Source organism: Neopsephotus bourkii, unplaced genomic scaffold, assembly GCF_033783945.1.
Source record: "Neopsephotus bourkii isolate Nb327-2 ecotype Australia unplaced genomic scaffold, CSIRO-AGI_Nbou_v1 NB_330, whole genome shotgun sequence".
NCBI classification, from domain to species: Eukaryota; Metazoa; Chordata; class Aves; order Psittaciformes; family Psittacidae; genus Neopsephotus; species Neopsephotus bourkii.
Genome location: NW_026900838.1, coordinates 1,947,388 through 1,962,034, shown reverse-complemented (window position 1 = coordinate 1,962,034; position 14,647 = coordinate 1,947,388). Strand labels below are relative to the sequence as shown.

At 39.4% G+C, this 14,647-nt stretch overlaps 1 protein-coding gene across 1 annotated transcript in view; it reads left to right on the top strand.

The window, feature by feature from the left end:
• Positions 1-14,647, top strand: part of ZNF451 (zinc finger protein 451) — a 33,880-nt gene that overhangs the window by 6,412 nt on the left and 12,821 nt on the right. The window contains exons 5-12 of the mRNA XM_061347858.1: positions 712-823; positions 1,433-1,583; positions 2,935-3,061; positions 4,784-4,937; positions 6,552-6,699; positions 7,259-8,901; positions 9,964-10,098; positions 13,918-14,048. Of these exons, the coding sequence (XP_061203842.1) occupies positions 712-823; positions 1,433-1,583; positions 2,935-3,061; positions 4,784-4,937; positions 6,552-6,699; positions 7,259-8,901; positions 9,964-10,098; positions 13,918-14,048 (2,601 nt within the window). The remainder of the gene's footprint in view (positions 1-711; positions 824-1,432; positions 1,584-2,934; positions 3,062-4,783; positions 4,938-6,551; positions 6,700-7,258; positions 8,902-9,963; positions 10,099-13,917; positions 14,049-14,647) is intronic.

Sequence of the window (14,647 nt, the reverse complement as noted above, 5' to 3'; positions counted from 1 at the left end):
GTTACTCTAGTTAAATAATTGAAAACTAACAGTTATCACAAACCACCATTGTGCTTTTGTCTGAGATTTTTGGGAAGCCATTTGCCACGTGAAATCTTTGTATCAGGTATTATTTGATAATGGGATAAATTTTTTCTATGCGTAAGGCAGAATTTTAAAGTTGAATTCTAGTAATTGTGTTGTGCAACTATTTGAAAAGGTTCATGTTATTATGAACTGGGAGACGCAGTCAATAGGCTTAAGGGTAAGGCTGCTGTCAGTAGGCCTCAGACCACCTGAAAGAATGAGCTTACAAGAACCTCATGAAATTCAGCAGGGACAAATGGAGTACTGGTAGAACATGCTGACTCTCCAGACTAATTTTCTGAACACCCCTAATGATTTTTAAAGTCACAGCATTGTACTATAGTTGCAACTTGTTAATAGTCTATGCAACTTTATTGCAACCGAGTAAAAGGCTGTTAGATACAGTCCAAAGTAGCCTTCAAGTCCAGAGAGGCCTTCTCCTGTCTCCTCCGCTTACAATCTGGCAATCTGTTAATGCCTCCACATGCTTTCTCAACTATAAAATGGAGTCAGAGATAGCTATGTAGCTTTTAAAGTAGTCCAAGAATGAAGGATAAAAAAATCCTTTTGTTAATGTGGGTGGCTCCTCAATCCCCATCAGGTGAAGTAACCTGCAAAATTCAAATTACATGTTTTCCCCTTCAGGAGAAGGTTGACTCTCAATATGCTCATGGGTTGCAAGAACTAGAGTTTATTCGGGGAAACAGTGACACAGAAGCCGCAAGATTATGCGTGGACCAATGGTTAAAAATGCCAGGTAAGAATAGGAAACTTAAGGTTCTGTGATACTTTTTTGTTTTTTTAAGTCCTGCATCACAGGATAGAATGTGTGATAATTGTATTAAGCAGTACCGACACTGAGCTTGCAGGTGCCTCATGCATAACCAAATCTTACAATATTAACTGTGCTACAGCGTGGCATTTGAAAGTTCTTTCAAAGTTATTCTTTCAGTGTTTTGCTGCTTAAAAAATTCAGTATACAAAGTCTGAAAGCCACTAAGGCGATGTTAGCTACTTTTATAAGCAAAGCTGCTAGAAAGAAAAACATTACTGTTGAACTACTGCTCAGGAAAATATCTACATAAGTATAAAGTCATCATGTTCAATCAATATAAAATACTGCATGCAGGACCTTGAGGAAGGTGTCAGAAGTCTTTGAAAAGTAACCCTACTGGGGATTGAAGAGGCAGATTCTTCAAATGAAAGAACAGACTTACTGTAGCAGGATTGAGTTACAGTACATTGTTAGCTTGCTTTTAAGAATTATATAACTCATTTTTTTAATGTTTTAGGGCTTGTGTTTTATTTTGTTCTTTTAAGCCTCTGTAATTCAGATTCTAGTTAAGTGCTTTGTTTGATAACACAGGTCTCAAACCAGAAAGTGTTAACTGTGGAAAAAGGGGTATTTGTAAGAGAGCCCGTCAGATGAAAGTCAAGAGCAGTCCCATGGCTTGCCCTGTGATGCACTGCAACAGAGAGTTTGATAATGGACATCTTCTGTTAGGTCACCTTCAAAGGTAAGGACATAGTGAAAGAAATAATGAAAGAATATGCTTCAACTTAGTATGTCAACATCAAGTCCATTTTAAACTACCTATAGTGACAAAATTCCACTTGGAGAGCAGGTTAATAAGTTAGAGATTTTATGTAAATAATATGATGAACTTCCTAGTTGGTTGTTTTTTCATTTGATGTTTTTCATTCAGAATTGATTCTCTCCTCTTGAGCATTTTTTAACTTTTAAGAAACAAGATTTTTGTTCTTCAGTTCTGTTACATCTTCATCCAAACATGAAAAAGAGCAAAATGTATACAACTTGATGGTAAGATTAAAAAATACCCCTAATGAAAGGAAAGAGGAGCAAGAGCTATAGGCCAGATAACTGTTCATAGCTGATTATTGCTAGTCAGCACTTGCTGTGTCTGGGGTCAGTTTCAGCAGATACTGCCTTTTAACTACTGAATGTGGGGAAAATGGTAAGGAGGGAAGCTGTAGGAAGTGTTGTGGTTTAACCCTAGTAGTCAGCTTGGCCCCAGAGAACTGTTCACTCACTCGCCCCAGTGGGGTGGGAAGAGAATTGGAAGGATAAATGTGAGAAAACTCTGGGCTGAGATAAAAACAGTTTAGGTGAAGCAAAAGCTGTGTGCACAAGCAAAGCAAAATAAGGAATTCCCATTGGTAGACAGGGCTTTATCACACATAGTAACTTAGGAAGGCAAACACCGTCATTCCAAACATCCCCCCTTTTCTCCTTCCCTCAGCTTTTATTGCTGAGCACAGTGTTCATGGTATGGGAGACCCCTTTGGTCAGTTGTTGGCTGTCCCAGCTGTGTTCTTTCCCAGCCTCTTGCCTACCCCCAGCCTTCATGCTGGTGGGGCAGTCTGAAAAACAAAGGTGGCCTTTACGCTGTGCAAGCACTGCTCAGCAATAGCTAAAACATCCCTGTGCTATCAACACTGTTCATAATTCCAAAACACACCCACTGTATAAGCTGCTACAAAGAAAATTAACTCCATCCTGGCCACAACTTGTGCAGGGAGGTAAAAATCAATAATTTTAAAAAATTCCTCTGTAGGAAATTTAGGTTTTGTTAGTTCCTTTGCTCTTAAAAATGGTATGATTTGTCTGCAAAGTGGTCATTATAACAGGGAAGCTGCAGGGAGAATCAGCTCTCTACAGGGTACTTCAACTGATATGCTTAATGACAGAGGAAATGAGGAATTTTGTAGTTTAGGTCTATTTGATAGGGTTTTGTCCAACAACTTCAAAAGGCAGATTTTATCCCCCTCCTTATCCCCTCCCTTAAGAAAAAAACTGGTTTGACTATTTAGAGGGGACTACTTTGTTAATTATTCCTTTCTCTCCAGGTTTGATCATTCTCCTTGTGACCCAGCAGTCACACTACGTGGGCCCCCAAATAATGCTGTTGCCTGTGTGATATGCTGCCAAATATTTTCAACCTCTCAGCAGTACAATGATCATCTTCTATATAAGGCAAGATCATGAGAATAAGTTACTCACCTGACTGAAAGTAATAGGGGCATTTCAAGATGTGTATCTATGTACAGATTTTGATTTTTAATCGTTTTAAGCTTCTTTCTCCCCTCCTTTCTTTTAGTCTTCAAGGTAATTTTTGTTATTCTGCTGTTTCAAGCACTGTATCCTGTACTCCCATTAAGTCTAGACCATTAGACCAGTGCACTTTTGAGAGGACTGTAGTTCTGTCTTGAACCTCTTCTCCCTCTATTGGTGCTGTCATAAGGTATTCCCTTTTTTTTTCATCTCCAGAACTGAAAGATAAGGTAAGAAGTTAGGGTGAAAGAAGTCACATAAAAAGCAGCAGAAGGAGATGGGGGAAAAGAGAGGCAACAGAAAGAGGAAAACAAAACTTAGAATCATAGAATAGTTAGGGTTGGAAAGGACCTTAAAATCATCAAGTTCCAACCCCCCCATCACACTAAACCATATCACCCAAGGCTTCATCCAACCTGGCCTTGAGCACTGCCAGGGATGGAGCATTCACAACCTCCCTGGACAACCCATTCCAGTGCCTCACCACCCTAACAGGAAAGAATTTCCTCCTTATATCCAATCTAAACTTCCCCTGTTTAAGTTTTAACCTATTACCCCTTGTCCTATCACTACAGTCGCTAATGAAGAGTCCCTCCCCAGCATCCGTATAGCCCCCCTTCAGATACTGGAAGGCTGCTATGAGGTCTCCACGCAGCCTTCTCTTCTCCAGGCTGAACAGCCCCAACTTTCTCAGCCTATCTTCATATGGGAGGTGCTCCAGCCCCCTGATCATCCTTGTGGCCCTCCTCTGGACTTGTTCCAACAGTTCCATTGTTTCACTTAAGCAATCTGGTGTTGTGTTGGGTAATGGGTAGCATTTTCAAAGTGTAGTGTTTTAATAACAAATGTTGTTGGGTATCTGTCTAGTCTGCAGAAGCTATGTTAAATTTGGAGGAAGTTTTAAATACTGTGAGTATCAGACTCCTTTTAGCTAGTAGTAGTAACTCTTAATGCGTAGTCATACCTGACAAGCTTGAAAGATTACATCATAGTTTGTACTTGATCTTTTCGTGTTGCTTCTAAGTTGTGTGTCTGTGGCATGTCCAAGAGCATTAGCTGCACTTAGAGAGTGGCTTTTGCAGCAGGCAGGAAGATGGGATTATTTTGGTGTAGAAGGATGGGAGATAATCCTAAATGAACCTGTAGAGAAAAGCTTAAGTATATCATTGAGGATTCTTTGAGTCACATAAGGAAGGAGTAAGCAAAGATGTTGGAAACAAAATTAAAGATTTTTTTTTTCCCTGAAGGCAGGGATCTGAAGTTAATGTAGAAGGCAAAGGGGTAGAAGGAGTTAATTTTGCTGAAAGTCACAGACCTGTCAGGCTGCTCAGAGGAGCAGCATTTTGAGAAGCTGGCGGTCAGTAAGATTAGGGAAAAACTGACAGGAGGAAAAACATCTGCTTTGGTGATAGAAGGAGCTTTTTTTGAGAGACTGGGTAAAGGGACTAGCTAAGAGTTGATGGAGCCCCCTGGGGAAGGTGCTTGCTCCCATTGGTGCAAGAAAGGAATGGAAAAGTTGCCAGTGTAGTAATGATGAGCAGCTGAGTTTGACAGTGGCAGTTTGGCCAGTCCCTTGTGTCTCACTAGCTGAAGTGCATAGGAGTAGGCTGTAGTTTTTCCTAATTAGATAATTTTCTTTTCCAGCTAGGTGAAAATGACGGACATATAAAAGATCTCCCTCCGCAGCTTATTCAGTGTTTTGCTTGCCCAGACTGCTTCCTCCTTTTCACAAGAAGAGAGGAATGCTTGCAGCATATGTCAGGAGAGAACCACTTCCACCAGGATTCTAAATTGAGTGGTATGTTGCTACTAAGGATGCTGCTTTCATTCCTTCTGATAATTGATCTTTATGCTATGAAATGACTTAATTGCACCCTGTAAAAAAGCTTAAGGTTTTAAAGTTTGTTTTTAATGGATTCTTATTTTTTCTTTAAGGTCTTAAATGTGATACAGTTTTGTAAGAGAAGATGCTTTGAAATCCATATTTTTGTGTAGAAATGATTCTTCCATCACAATTGCTGTAATGAGAAGCAGACCTTCCTTTACCTCCATGCTGTTAGGTCTGTCATATATGCTTCTCTTCCTCCAGTGACTGTACAACTGCTGTCCTAAATAAGTTTACATTTAGCATGTTGATAGGAATTCAGACTGAAACACATAAATTTCTTTCTCAATTTCATTCAGGCTGGCTGTGATGTTCCTTCCCCTTACTGTACTGTCTGAAGTCTGGAGGCTATTTTTCTTGTACTTGTCTTTGGCATTCCTGATGGAAAAGACCTGTGAAAGGCTGAGAACCATACTTGCTAGATTCCACAGAAGATACCTCTCTGATTGTGGTCTTGGAAACAGCCGTAATGACCAGCATAACCATACTGACTTCTTTAGCTTTGACATAAGCAATAGGCATTAAAGCATTTACTTTGATGTTAGGTAGACAAATGAGATACAGATGGTGTTGACTTTTTATTCAAGAAGCTACCACATTGTACATAGTATAGCTTTCAGGATAAGCCTATATGGCCAAAAGGATTAGTATAGTTATTTCTCATCTTCATAACTATATATTCTGCTTCTTCCCTCCCACTGAGTGTCTGCAGGAAGTGTACAGTAAATACAGGCTTTGAAGGAACCTTCCTGCAAGTCAAGTCAGTACTAGCATCTTCGTGGAAGTGACAATCAGCTGCACAGTACTTTATTCTCAAATAGATTATTAACTCTGAATGTGCTGATTGTTAGATGCCTTTAAAATTGGGTCTCTTCCAATAGAAAATTTCTTATACTGCTCATACCTGGAGACAGGGAGTATGTACTAGGAACAACAGGAAGTCCTGCACCTAAAAATCTGAGGAGAATTAATACTGAGGATGGGAAAGAGAGATGATCAGAGTATGGGGGAACTTGTTAAATGAATTGCATTTTTTTTTCTTTTTAAACACACTATGGCTTAAACAAAAGCATGTGTAGTAAGAGTAAACAGATGGTGATAGATAGAGGGGAAGATGGTCAATAAGAACCTTCTTGAGAGAGAGATCTGACCTGACCTTCTAGAAGGAGGAATAGGTAAGTAATGTCAGTCATTAAGTATGGAAAAAGCAAGATGCAAATTCACATATGAAATTTACAGAATTTAAAAAAGTAATGCAGTTTTTACTTTAAGCTTCCATTGCACAATTACTGTGATTCAGCTGACTCATGGTAGCTTGCTTTCTGAACCCTGTGACAAATGGCTTTCTGTGTAACCTGCTCCAGGTGGCCCTCCCTTGGCAGGGGGTTTGGACTAGATGATCTCCAGTGGTCCTTTCCAACCCTAATAATTCTGTGATTCTGTGTTTAACTATGTCATCTGAGAGCTGAAATGCTGTGAAAGAACTCTGTAACATGTGATTGCACTTCCTGATATTCCATATTATAGGTGAAATGAAGGCTGGCCTTCCTCTACCTTTCCCATCCTATGCAAAGAACCTTCTGATATCTCTGTGCAAAGAGGTCCCCTTCCAAGTGAGGTGTATATCCTGCCACCAGACACTACGCTCACATATGGAATTAACGGCTCATTTCAGGTTTGTGAGAGACAGCTGTCTTCATAATGTGAATATCCATAGATAGGTAGACATGTTCTTAGTGGTACTAGTGGATTTCAGGGCATCTAGGACCATATGAATTTGACTTCCTGAGTAAGTCATCAAAGAGCTGTCCCCTTTCAATGTCCTTTGCCTGCTTCATCCCACACAATTCATTGCAGAATGCTGATTGATGTCTGTATCCTTTGTTTCTTTCTGTAACAGAACAGGAGAGCTTGGTCTCTGTTCCACTAAATTGGCAGGTTGTATACGGGCAGTGTTAGATATATAAAATATATTGAGTCAACAACATAAGCATCATTCGAAGTGCTAGTTTTGGAAATTAGCACCTAATTCTCTTCAAAGTGCAGAGACTAGATAGATATTGCATGTTTTTCTTGGCAGGCTAGTAGGCAAGTTAAAGTATAAAGAGGGCATTATTCCATGCAATAATTGCTGCAGCCACTAAGTAATATGTCAGAATACATCTGAAAGTTTTAAAATGTTTCATTGTAGTTTATATCATAACCTCTTTACTTTGTTTTTTAACCCATTCTAGAACACACTGTTATAATTCTGGGCCTGTGGCACTCTCAAAGAGGAGCATCTCCCAAGTTGCAGAGATCTTTAAAACAGAAGGTTACTGTGAGAACTGCAATAAACTCTTTGCCGATCAGGATCAGATCACCCAGCATAAGCAAACCACTCGGCATAACATTAAAGCTGTTACTACAATGGCAGAGTCCATCTTGATGTTCTGTCATATCAATGGAAAAAATAAAAATCAGTCTAATCTGTGGCATGCTGTGGATCGGTCACGACCACTGCTTAAAAGACACTTGACTTCTGATGAGTCTACTAGCGAGACAGGCTCTACCCCTTCAAAACAGAAGAGCTATTTAAAAGATGAAAATGAAGGTCCTGTAGCAAAGCAAAGTCAAGGTAGAGCCCACAAAGTAAAAGCCTGGTTTTGTGAGTGCCTTCGAAAGTTTTTTACAGAAGAGTCAGTAGAAAATCACATTTTATCAGCAAATAGGATCTGTCACAAGTGTGCTGTGTGTGGAAAGCTTGCTGAAAATTCAAGCATTATCCGCCTGCATATGAGTCGATTCCATGGGGGAGCACACTTGACTAATTTTCTTCTCTGGTGTAGAGCATGCTCTGTAGATGTCAGAGAAGAGGATATTATGGGACATGTGACTGAATTTCATGGTGGACATAGTTACTATTATGAGCAAGAAGCTCCAGAAGATGAACCTATGCCATCTGCTTCTGACACAGCATGCATTTCTGCAGATGAAAAGAAAGACATTCCTAGTCCTATAGAACTTTCCCCTGAAAAAAGCCCTATTCTGGGAAAATGGCAATGCTGCATTTGTGAGGAGATGTTTGAATCTGAAGAAAGTGTTAAACAACATTGCATGTCCTTAGAAAGTCATTCATTTCACAGATACTGCTGTGGCTTATGCAGAAATTACTTCCGTAAAGAAGTAACGCTACTGCGACACTTCCAAGAGCATCATAACCAGGAGATACACACTAAATTCTTCTGTGGCCTTTGTGGTAATATCTTCTTTGACACAGAAGAAGAATTTCTAATCCATTATAAGGAGATTCATAGCATGGATTATACATTTGTGCCTGAGCAGGTGGAAATATCAATAAAAAAAGAGGAGGACTTCCTCCCAGTAGAAAAAGGAGACCGTTTAACCTGTGGTTGCCGAGCAACTTACATCTCCAAAAGAAATAAGAAGAATGATTATGAGAATTGTCAAAAAGCCATGCTGCAGAAAGGCAACTTGTGGTTTCGATGCTGCACTTGTTCTGCAACTGCACAGAATTTTGCTGATTTGAACAGTCATCTCAACACTCACACATTAAAGAAACGTAGAGAAGAGATGTTTGTTGTTAGATGTGCTGCATGCAACAAAAACTTTGATGATCTTCAGGATGCACATCAGCACTATCATGTGAAACACTGCTTCTTGCAGAAACCTGATGTGTCAAGTCTTGCAACGGAATTTGATAATGCGGTATTCCAGTTCACAGCAAGTGGGTCTTGTGTGGACAGAAAACCTCACCAACTAAAATTTCAGGCATCTCCACCCAAGATGTGGGAAAGACCACAGTTGTCTCCCCAGCAGGGACAAATCCAGAACAAAGAAGGTGAGAGCTCTACATGCTCTGAAGAGCCTGAGGAAGGTTTGTACATTTGGGTTTTTATTAATATCGTCTTAAGCATGCTCCATTTCAATGTCAGTATAAGTATGTAGGATACCATTTGCCTACATCCAGCCTATAAATCAGCTCAGAATTTAGTATTTATTATTTCTCAATTTTGAATTCTCAGTATTTGAGTTTCCAGAACTTGGACTCAACAATTCATTGCTATATGTATGAAGGCTTTAAAAAAAGACAAGAAGTAGGCAGATATGAGGACCCTGGGATTGAAATATTTAATTTTTAAATTAGTTGGGAACATAATTTGGTGTTTAAAGGAAGAGGACAACCCAGGACCCCAAATAGGGATCTAACTCCCAGAAATGTACAAGTGGTCTGTAATACAGACACATTCAAGAGGAACTTGCTACCTCTTTGAGCCTGGTAGTGCTTCCTGCGTGGGCAGTCCTATTATAAGATCATTGTCTGAGTTTCATTAGCTTGCCAAAAAATAATTTCAGCTAAGAATTTATATTCTTATCACATATTAGGGTATTTTTTGCCTTAAGCATGCAAATTTTTATTTTTTTTTAAGTTTATGGCACTTCTAAGAATGACATCAAGAATGCTAAAGGTGTGCCTTGTGTTCAGAAATTGGAAGTGGTTTTAATTACTCATGATGTTATAATGCTTTTGATTAAAAGGTTCACATTAACGTAGATATGCAACAAAAAGTATATCTCTAAACATTTTACATGCATTTATACATGCAAGCAATTTATTGTCAGAGACTTAACCATAGTCAGAGGTGCACAGTTGAATATTAAAGGGACTATTAAAATGTCTCAGTGCAGGACAGCAGCTTTCTGTGCCTGACAGAAAATTATCCAACTCTACACCATCAAATAGCTAGTTTCTACTTTGTCTGATTTGTGTTTTATTAAATGCCACTTCAGTTGATTTTTAAAACCATGCAATTACCAAACAGGATCATGTTTTGTAACTTCTAGCTTATAGAACAGTTGAATACATGAATTTGCAAAGCATATCTTAAGTTAATGTATGTTGGTTGACCACAAAGTCATCCTTTTTATCCCACTGAAGATGATGAACTTCCTGATCTTGACTACCTGAGTACCATGACTCACATTGTGTTAGTGGATCTGGACAACTGGGGAAGCTTATTCACGCAGCTGCCAGCTAATCTGAACCAAGGGACATTTGTCTGGGGCTTTCAAGGTAAAAAGTGGTTGAAGGAAATAGGAAGATGAGTTTAACAAGTCTACACAATGAAGGAGCAGGCAGCCACTAGGGCCCCTTTAGTTACTGTGTCACAGGCACCATGTAATAGAAATATTCTTAAGTTTTCTAACTCAGTCTTAACCTCCTCTGTTACTATTTCTTTTAGCATATTGTTCCACAATTGCTGAATGGTTTAGGAGTCTTTCTGTCTTCCCTGTTGAACTTACTCAGGTGGCATCATACTAGCTTTTCATCATTATCAGGACAGCCATAATACTCAGAGGCTATTTTCTTTCAGACTTCCAAGTCCTTCTCGTATTATTTTTATTTTTAGTTCCAAAATGCATGATTTTACATCTGGAAGATACCAGTAGTGGTACTGGGTGATGGGTGGAATTCACATTGTTACGGATTTGGAAGAAAACATTTTGCTAAGTCTGTCAATAGCATCCCTCTAATTTGGTACTTTTCCTTACCTGACTATTCTTGTCCACCTCATGCTTTTTCTGCTGGTTTTCTCTGTCTGCCTTCATAATTATTTTGCCTGTGGTACATTGAATACTTCAGTAAAGTCTAGGTAAGGGATAGTTTCAAAATATATATTGCCTGAGACATAAGCATCATCTTAACAGACTTGCAGGAGTTGTCAGATGTGTTTTATGCTTAGTAAACACTAGTGCACTGCACCACTTTACTTAATGTTCTTGATTATCTCTTCCTTTCAAAGATAACCAAGACCATCTTGAAAACTGAGTTTTCATTCTGCAGAGGCTGGACAGAAAGGCCTGTTGATGCCTGAATCACCCCATGAATACCCCTTCCCACTTAGAAACAGGCATTCCAGATAGCTGATGAAGGCAGAGCAAGTATGTCTGTAAATGTAAAGTTCAAGTTCTTCAGTGAGCTGTGCTCCTGGACCTGTAGTCTACTATCTGGTTGTTACCAATCCTCTGGTCTTTTGTGTTAAAAGGGGTTATGTTCCTGAGTGTTGTGTTCTGCTCAGACATTACCTGTATTGTCATTACCTAGCTTTTGGCCTGTCTGCACAGTAACGGTATTCTTGTGCATGCACACAAAGCCACTGAAAAGACTGATCTTGAGACGTTAGATTATACCAAGTAATTCTGGATTCTTACTTCATCCTTGCTGCCTGGCTGCTGTATTTACTTATATTCTCTTTTCTATATGGCTAAAAAACCTGTTGTTTTGTTCTTCTCTCTTGTAAGGCTTTGCCCAGCTTGACTTCTGGTCAAATTTCACTTCACCTCCGCACTCCTTTACTTCTAAGCCTCTTGTGATTCAAGGTGTAGGTTGGTTTTTAGTTGCTTTGGTTTTTGTTTCTACAGTTACTGGATCCACTTGGCCTGGGAAAAGTAGTTTTTCCTTTTTCTACAGATAAGTAACTATTAGGAATCTGTCTTGAAGAAATGTCAGGCCTGTTTGACACCTGAAGTCCAAAGCTACTCTGTCTGGGTTTTATAGAGAATTATTTAGTAAAGGGTAATTTTACACAGTTCTGTCAAATTTTCCCCATTTGAATTCAGACAGTTGCTTTCAGTCATACTTTGTTATTCTATCTAAGTTACTCCAAACTGGTTTGTCATTAACTGATCTAAGTTTGTTTGTTATGACATAGTCTTCTGTGCTGTTACTATTTTCCAAGGCTAAAATGCTCTGTTTTGATTTAGAAAAAAAATGATTGAACCCAGGAATGTCTGAACTGTCTTGTTGTCAGAAATGTCTCTTCTCTGACCTGTCTGAGAAAGAGAAATAATCCGTATGATTTTAGTGTTACTAACCTGTTGTAGGAGCCTCTGTTAATACAACAGTCTTACCCTGTGTGGTAGTTAAGACTGTGCTCAGGGATATTCCAAACACAGGCACCTGCTGGCACAGCACAGCCCATGTCAGTGCCACTCCATTTCTTGCAGGAGTTGAAATTTCTTCAGCAGGGTTGCTGCATGTAGGCTGCTTTGTGGGAATGGCCCCTGGAGCACTTGAACTGAGAAACTCACAATGAAGAGTTAAATGGTGATTAAAATGGGCCATATTCACATCAGAGAATACTTGAGCAGTTTAGTGTCAAGTTACAGAGTCTGGGTGTACTAGGGCTCCCAGACACATCTGGACTTACTGTTGTAGGTGCCTTCTCGTAGTAATTTTTTACAGTGTTACTTGATGTATGCTATTCTTGTTATTAGGCTGTGGCAATACAGTGACATCCCTGTCTTTTCCTGACCTCCCCCCCCAGCATTTCGCAAACATTTCTGATTGTATTTTTGTATGGTGCATGTATGTATGCATTATTTCTGTTATTCCTATTGCTAACACAGGCTTAGCTTTGCTTTGAGTTCCTCCATTGTATTCCCCAGGCTCTCTATTGTTTCTGTTCTCAGATACCATGTTCCTCACCCATTTGTGGTATAGTCTGACAGTTCTGTCACTGTTTTCAGCTGTCCTGATCAAATGTCTATATTGTACATTTATGCTGCCGAAAGCTAGGTCTGGTGATTACAAGTCTCCCAAACAGCAGTGGCAAAGGCTGTCACAACAGATGAGAATGACTTGTAAAAAGCATTTCCCTCATGGAAGGATACACCTAAATTATTACTGTGTAGTCTGTAACTAAATCTTTGAGCTTTGAGGTAATTTTTGTTACCCTCTTATAGCCATTAAGCTGAAAAGGTGGGGGAACAAGAGAAATCTAATGAAGATTGCTTCTACATCTTTGTCAGACTGGCAGTGGGCGGGTTGGGAAGCAGTGTTCTGCAGCCCCTTGAGCCTTAGTTCCACAGGTGCTCACATGAAGTGTGATCAATGATTGCTTTCACTTTCCATTCAAAATCATTTCTCACATCCAGCCATTTTATCATCTGGCAGATACAGCAACATTTTTTCCTCCTCAGTGCAGACCCATTATTTCTCAGCAATTGGGAATGTTATGAAATTCTTACTCACTCTCTTCAAATTGACCTTCCATTTGTTTGTCTCCTGTTTTCTCCTCTTTTCTTGAGAGACTTGCTGCTCCTTTCCTTTCCCTTGCAACCTGTTACAGCCTGGTATTTTTATCTGTAGGAGGTCTTTTACTTGGCTCATCTCTGTTATCCAACTGTTTTCTCAGCCAGTAATTACATGTTTTCAGATGCCATTGAGAAAATTGCCACGTTTATTTTTTTCCCTAGTTGTAGCTTCATTTTGCTTATCTCTGACTGCACCAAGTGTTTGTCAGGACTCTAGCATTTGTTTCAGCTGTTGCTCCAGTTCTTGGGTTCTTAAACAGTTCTGACATGTAATGTGTCAAGCAGTTCAGTCTGTTGAAAAGAATCTTGGGCATTACAATAGTACAGGATTCCTTTAGAGAAACATTTCTGTTACTTGTACTGTGTTACCAGAGCTCCTCTGCTTCTGCATGTTAACCATAACTTTGCTTGTAACTGGGAAAAAAAAAGTGCATCCTGTGTCTAAAAGCACATAATGTCTAGAAGATAAGTTTTTTGGGATTAGAAATAAAATTCATACAAAATTGAATGAGAGGCTAGCTACTTTTTCCTTCTTTGCTTTCTAACCCAAGAATAAGGGTTCTTTGGGGATTTTGGTTATGTGTTTACTTTATCTTTCACATTGATGAAAATACTGATTTCAAAGGAAGATTTATCTTTGCTTTTGACTTACATTCTTGATTGATGGGTCATTTCAGTTTGGTTTTTTTTGAGAGGGAGGGGATGTTGGGGTTCTTCTGTTTGGTTGGGTTGTGCTTTGTGGTTTGGAGTGTAGGTCGGTTGGTTTGATTTTTATTTATTTTTCTTCACCGTTTAGGAGGCTACAGCAACTGGAAACCTCCAGTGCATTGCAAAGTTTACAATTACCTTAAGAGGATTGGGTGTTTCTTCCTTCATCCACGTTGTGGTACCAGAAGGGAAGCAGCAGACTTTGCTATCTGTGTCCATGTAAGTTAGTGCATACTTGCTTTATTGTTGTACTTCTATACCCAGAGAAGAGGGGCAAGCGATATGTGTTATTGATGTTAAGTACTAATTACTAGATGACTGCACAGGACTCCTATGTCTGCTACACAGAATAATAAACCTGTTACTGAATTGAATGAAGACAACCTGTTGAGATATGATTTAAATTTTTTTTCTTTCCATTGGAATAAAAATTAGCCCAAGTAGGACATCAGCTTGTTGTGGAGGGGAAGGAGGCTGGGTAGGGAATGAAGAATAAAAACCCCCCACAAATCTTACATTTTCAGAGAAATGTACCTCCTTGCCTCTCTCTTCAACTAGCCCGAATCTAGAGCCATTTTTCAGGTGGAGTTGCATGGGTGCCAGTTTCAAAGACCCTGCTGGGCTAACAACACTGCCTCTGTTAAGTAGACCTAAAGCTTTGACCAGGTTGGGAGTGGTGCAGGTGAAGGACAGGAATCTGGGATGCCATGGAGTTCTTAATATGGTGAATATCAGTTAGATAAAACTCCTTGAAAATATATGTTTTGCAACAGTGTATATTACATTACACTTTTTGCATAATTCTTAAAATGCACTGC